At 55.0% G+C, this 6,684-nt stretch overlaps 1 protein-coding gene across 1 annotated transcript in view; it reads left to right on the forward strand.

Moving 5' to 3' along the window:
* Positions 1-4,488, forward strand: part of PKP1 (plakophilin 1) — a 55,075-nt gene extending 50,587 nt beyond the window's left edge. The window contains exons 13-14 of the mRNA XM_006155468.2: positions 2,118-2,224; positions 3,792-4,488. Of these exons, the coding sequence (XP_006155530.1) occupies positions 2,118-2,192 (75 nt within the window). The 3' untranslated portion in view covers positions 2,193-2,224; positions 3,792-4,488. The remainder of the gene's footprint in view (positions 1-2,117; positions 2,225-3,791) is intronic.
* The last annotated feature ends 2,196 nt before the right edge of the window (positions 4,489-6,684 follow it).

Below are 6,684 nucleotides of genomic sequence, written 5' to 3' on the forward strand. Positions count from 1 at the left end.
ACACTCAGCTCCTATACACACTTGGCCCCAGTGGCTTGAAAAACATACAGGGCACGTGTGTGTGCACGCCCCAAATCTCAACAGGATGGGGAAATGGAGAAGGGAGTGACCATGTACCATTGGGGGTGCTCTCTCCCCCTCTCTGTCTCTCATGGGCACATGTGTGCTCTGATAATTTAAACAAAAAGAGAGAGACCTGTTTAAAGACAGAGGGCTGCAAGCAGGAAGTGGGCAGGAAGAGAGGAGTGAAGAGGATGCAGGGTGAGAATGAGAGAACTGGTCGACCACCGTGAGGCAGCAGGGGGGTAGCTCTTGCTCTTACTTAACGAGGGGACAGTAGGGAGGCCCTTGAGGCCACTGTGGTCAGAGATGATCGGGCTGAGGGGATGGCCTTTGCTCTCCATTTGACAACCCAGCACCCTTTTCCAGGACCACAATGAGGGTAGCTTAGCTGAGGCAAGCTGCAGAGAGACCAAGAGATGGGTGAGGGGTGCTGGATAAGGTTTCCTCAAGCTGTCTGATAAAGGCCTAAAGCGTTCGACACCCCAGAACACAGAGACCACACCCAACCTAAGGGGCACAGAGAGTCCACTTCCTAGGCTCTCCATGTGGACTCCACAGTGCCTCTGGGAACCTGCGTCCCCATTCAGTCTGCACTGCCCCCTCTGCCCATGCTCGACAATAGATTTGGCATGATCTAGGTCAGTGCCTCTGTCCCCAAAGCACCTTTACCCCCATCTGCGTTGTCCTAGACACAGGGGGGCAGGTCACAAACCTGTCCATTCTACTGGATAGAGGACCAGGGTTCAAGAATATTCTTTATTTATTTATTTATTTATTTTATTTAGGTTTTTGCCTAGGGCACCTGCACTCACCAGACAATGACAGAGAGAGACAGTGAGAAATCACCCCCCGGGGATATGGTGGCCATGCCTCAATCCCTTCTCCATTCTCCTCTTGGGATTTGGGGCACACACACATGCCCAGTGTGATCCCCAAGTCACTAGGTCTGGGATTCAAACCACAGTTGTCCCAGCGAGAATCTAGCACCTTAACAACCACACTACCTGCTGGCCCCAGTGTCTAAGGATATTCTGAATCCAGTGAGTCAGGCAGGAGCAAGTCTAGGATCCACTGCTGTTCACACCTGGGTTCTTTCCACCCAATGCAGCCAAGCTCCAGAGGAGCAAGCAGGCAAATTTTCAGGGGAAAAACACGCTGTGTATGCTGAGCAATGGGGCCGTAGCCGGCGCTGTGTCTGGTGCCTAGCGCCGCCTCCCTTCCTGTTCCCGCAGGTCCGTGACAGCCAGCTTGGCTCCCGGAGCTCAGGGCCTCTCACTCTCACATTAAGTTGTGCTCATTCACGGTGAAGCATACATTGAGTACCTACTGTGTGCAGGAGAAATAGGAATCAGACTTGGTCTCTCCCAGCAGGAGTCACGGACTAGCAGGGCGGGAGGTGGGAGAAACAGAACTTGATGGCCCGGCAACTTCTCACCCCCAGCTCCAGCCCTGCTCCTGAGTGTGAGAAACACTGGGCACACCCTCCCTGCCCAGAGCTCTTGTCAGATTTTTTTGAAAGACAGAGACAGGGCCCGGCAGCTCGCTTGGTGGTTAAAGGCACTGGACTCCCACATGGTTGACTGCTGTTCAAGTCCTGGGCCTGGCAGCTTGCTTTCTCACTTTCCCTCTACCTCTGTCTTCCTCTGGTCAAATTAAATAATAATAACAAATAAATAAAATAATTCTTTTAAAAAAATAAAAAGACAGAGATGGTTGGTGGGAAGGACAGCTCACAACTTTGCTCTGATTTCGGTGGTAGTTTTGTTTAAAGGGTGACGAGCACTAGCCTAAGTCCCCATTCCTTGATTCAAGTTTCTGCAAATACAAGTGGGATACTCCGGTATGCCGTGGAAGTCCAAGTTTCAGTAGTCTGGACATCTATGGCTTCACGGTAGACCGCACAGCTCAGCAGACCTGACACACGCACCTGGTGGCCAGAGCACACCAGAGGCAGGGAGCCAAGGATGCTCTGGGAGAGCCGAGTCCCACCCGCAGCAAGCCCCCTCTGTTCTGTTGGAGGGTGCGTCACACGGTGGATTTCTCTCCTCTTGCAGCAAGGTTTCGACAGGAACATGCTGGGAACCTTAGCCGGGGCCAACAGCCTCAGGAACTTCACCTCCCGGTTCTAAGAAGAGGCTGTCTAAGCAAGTTCAGCTTGCAGGTAAGAACCGGCCCACACCAGGGCAAGGGGGCCCCGGGGACCACAGCAGCCATCTCAGGCGATCTCAGAGAGAGGGGCTGGCCTGTGCTCTCTTTTGGCCAGGCAGAGAGCCCAGCGTGGGCCCACACAAGGGCCGTGTGGACTGCCTGGCAGGGCACAGGTCACCCTACCACAGGACGCTGGGGATGCATAATGCCCTGGTGGTGTCAGAAGGGCCCGAGCACCTGGGCAGGGCTGCCAGGCATGATGTTGAGGATGCTCACTGCCCTGTTCAGGTGGTGCCCTCCCACGGGCTGCAGCGAGCGGTGCAGTGTGCCACCCTGGCCTTGGTCAGCCCAGTTCGCCTTCCCATGTGGTTCATAGTCCACTTTTCAGTCCCTGCACATACCTAGTGTAGGCAAATTTATTTCCAGCTGTTAATCCTAAAGACTGAAACCTCAGAGCCAGTCCTCTGACCAAGGCTGGCAACCTCCACACTGGACAGAACCAGCAGAGGTGCATGCCAGGATGCCCACTCCTGGCCTAGCCCCAGCCTTGGAGTCGGGTCTGGGAAAATGCATTTTTTAAAATTATTTGTTTTATTTATTCATTCATTTATTTTTTAGTTTGAGCAGAGAGAGACAGGGGGTGATAATGAGAGAGAGAGAGAGGAAGTGAGAAAGCAAGCCACCAGATTCAGGACTTGAACCCTGGTCGGCCATGTGGGAGTGTCCAGCGCCTTAACCACCACGCCACCTGCTGGTCCCTGGAAAATGCATTTTTAAACAAGCATTTGAAGGGTCTCTGGTGCAAGTAAGCCACAATCCTGAGCTAGAGATACAAACCAGGTATCATCAGATCCAGGGAAATGGACCCGTCTGCAGATAGCCAGGAATGAGGACAGGGCCTCCTGAGCAGGAGGGGACTTCAAGGCCCAGGCTGCCTGCCAGTGCCCCTGCCCACTCTTGACACCTGAGGGGGTCCTTCTGGGGAGAGGGGGCTGTAAATACAGTCCCTACAGAGATTAAATACGGCACCAGACACGTTCTCCTGAAGATGGGCTTCAACAAGACAAAAAGAGGAGATTAGCTTCAGCAGATTCTTTTTTTTTTTTTTTCGGAGAGGCTTTTACTATAGGGTACATGCCGCTCGCCAGACAGACAGAGAGACAGAAATCACCCCCCCAGGGGGATGGCCATGCCCCAATCCCTTCTCCTCCATTCTCCTCTCGGGGTTTTGGGCGCGCACGCACACACACCCGGCGTGAGTTTAAGTCACCAGGTCCGGGACTTGAACCGCGGTCGACTACGAGGGAGTCCAGCGACATAGCCATTACGCCAACTGCTAGTCCCTTCAGCAGATTCTTAATGGGCACAGTCTCGATGCAGGGGGGCAGCAGTTGGCGAGTGGGCAAAGCTGACACATTCTAAGTCAGCAGGAGCGACCTCTCCATGTGTCAGGGGTGACCCAGACTCTGGTTTCAGGTCAGAGTACTCCTGAGAATCGGGGGGGGGGGGGCAGCTTGACCAAACTTCCTGGGGTGACTCATTGCACCACAAACACCAACCCGAGGGCTTCTCTTTTCCAGAAGACACGACCCAGCTGAGAAGACCTCGAGCCTTGCTGGATGGGTTTCTCTGTCCATCCTGTGCAGTATTTGGAAGAGTTCAAGTGCAACTGAGAGCGAACCCAAAAACTGTGGATGATGGAAACATTTTTAGATTCTTTTTTTTTGTTTTTTCCTCGTGGGAACAGGCAGGCGATGGGGGTTGGGGGTTGGGGAGACCTTTCTTGAGTTAAAGGGGCTTACGTCTGACGTCAATACTTCTTTCTCTGAGAAATGGTATATATATATGTGTATAATGTATGTGTGTGTGCATTTGCATGTGCGTGTGCGTGTGTGTGTGCACCAGTGTCTGTGAGCATAACCACAGACTGCAGAAGCCAGGCAGCTGTCCCATGGCAGCCCGTGAGGTGCTGAGAAGGTGGTGAGAACTGCCCCATTTCCTGCTTACGGTCAAGGACCACATGTGCTTTTCGGCCAACTGCTCGTGGTTTCTGGAATGTGTCCTGCTAGGGCGGGGGGTCCTCACAGACTCATCCCATGGAGGATTCCTGCAGGCTTCCTGCCCGCCATCTTCCAGGCAATGGGGTGTGAAGAGAGACTGGGCTGGAGCTAACCTCCCCCCAAGAGACGGCTTGGCGGGAAGGGAGGTGTATCTCCTGGGAAAATCTAGCGAGTCTGAAAAATGCAGCCCTCCCACAGTGCCCCGGGACTGGGGTGGGCAGGGCGTGGGGCTCTGGAAGACAGGGGACGATCTTGCTTGCTTGGATACAGGAGGTCTGCCCCGGGGGTAGGAGCCGGAGCTCTGGCACTCACCGTTCTCTGGGGCTTGCCGTGTACTCAGAGAGCGCACTCAGCTGCAAAGCCTCTGCTCTCGGGATTTATGATCTATTGGGTCATCAGAAAAGTCATGACGTATTTTTTCTATGTTTTTCTATCCAAAAAGGTGTCATGGTTTTCCTAATGACCCACTTCTTGCTGAAGGAGAAACAAGGCAAAATGGTGCTCCAAGCCGAGAGCGGCTCAGGGATGGCTGCTTGGACTTCTATGCCCAGCAGAGGAGAGCAGGCCTGGGCTGGGCATGTGCTGCCAGCTGCCAGCGGAATGTGGGCGGGGTAGGGGAAGGACTGGCAGTTGGCCAGGAAGATGCTTCACCTCCCGCCTGCTGACAGTGGTGGGAGGGAGTGCGTTGGGTCCCAGGAGACTTGCAGGAAGGCATTTGGACAAGCAGGAAAGGAACGTGTCCTGTCAGGGCACCGACAGGCCACATCCCAGCCAGCGGCCGTCCCCACCTGCCCCAGAACCCCCCAGCTGTCTTGTTTTCCTGCTCTTTGTGAAACTCACAGGACATGTGATAAAGATGCCTGTAGGGGGCACCAGTCACACACCCAAGACCGTTCTGTCACCCCTGATGCAGACAGAGGTAGGAGGGAACTTGGCGTCCCCAGGCTTCCCTCACGCCAACCCATCTCCACACTAAGGTGGTTGCTGTCAGGTGGGAGTGAACCGCCTGGTCTTGGCCCTCTTCTAGAAGAGTGCAAGATGCCCTCACTTCTCCTGCTCCCTCCCTTCTCCCCCACCCAGTCCAGGCCCACTCCTCACCCCAGGAATCAGAATCAAGCACTCAGATGTGCTGAGGGATGTGACACTGAGGCCAGGGCAGGCCCAGCCTGAATAACACTGCCCTTCAAGGTCACCGGCCAGGCGTGCCCTGGTGCTGCAGGTCTCTGAGGTTCCCCTCATTTCGCTCATGGTGGCAGGCCAGCTTCAGGCTCAGCCTTCCCTCTCAGGTACCAGGTGGGCGCTGGTCCCTCCGCTGGGCTGCTGTAGGCTGTAGGACCCAGAGACATTCATTTCTCAGTCTAAGCACTTGGGACATGTCAGTGAACTACACAGACCCCACCCCGTCCTCAGCAAGTTTGCTGGAGGAAAGAAAGAGGAGACGTGGGGTCCTTGTCTGGCAGGATCCCCCAGGCTGAGAGGAGGGTACACCCCAGTCAGGGTGAGAGGGAAATAGCCAGCCACAGTGAGAGCGTTAGAAACAGCTTGTGAGTTCGCTCTTCCTGCCTCCAAATCCCCACCATGTGACACGGCTACTGGGAAATTATAGCTGATGGTAAAGAAATTAAATTTTACATGCGACATGAATGTATTTAAGCCCAGGGAAGTGCCCCTGCCCCAGCACTGCCTGGAGCTCCTGCGGCCCCTCCGCTCATTCCCTCCGCTCCCACCTGAGAAGGAAGAGCCAAGGGCCCCAGCCCTCTGCCACCTTGAGCAGGGGGCAGCTTTTCAGACCTCGGTTTGCTGAGGAGAGTGAGGCCAGGCCCAACTTTGGTGACCTCTCTTGTGCCCTCTCATGCTAATCGAATAGGCCCCAGTCCCACCTCCACACTAAGGTGGAGGTCGTTGGGTGGGAACAAACCGCCTGGTCTGGGCCCTTCTCTGGAAGACTGTAAGATGCTGCTCAGACAGGCCTCTGACTCGTGCCAAAAGGCAAAACAGAGGGGCTTGGGTGTATTTCAAAGGAAGGGAGCCAAGGCCTGAGGACGTCTCCTTCTCAGTCCATGCTGACCCCACACCACTAGCGTCCACACCCAAGACAAGAAGGTCCACTGGGGCCAGATGAGGACAGGCACACCATGTCCACACCCTGACCCAGGCTCTCCTGTACTTGACAAATCAGTCATTGCTATGAGAGGCCTCCCCAGTGGGTGCCAGACCAGCAGCCAGACCCACTCTTCAGGGACCCAAGAGGCAGGGGTGTTTTCTTGGCTTGTCCACCTCAGGCCATCTGAGAGGCTGAGGGTAGGAGGACCAAGACTAGGGTGAGAGGAGGGGCAGGGCGGGAAGCCTGAGGGATGCTCAAGGAGCATCTGGTCGACCACCCTCCCCTGGCTGTGTCTGCCTAGGCGCCGTA

Source organism: Tupaia chinensis, unplaced genomic scaffold (genome assembly GCF_000334495.1).
Source record: "Tupaia chinensis unplaced genomic scaffold, TupChi_1.0 Scaffold000453_2, whole genome shotgun sequence".
Taxonomy (NCBI): Eukaryota; Metazoa; Chordata; class Mammalia; order Scandentia; family Tupaiidae; genus Tupaia; species Tupaia belangeri.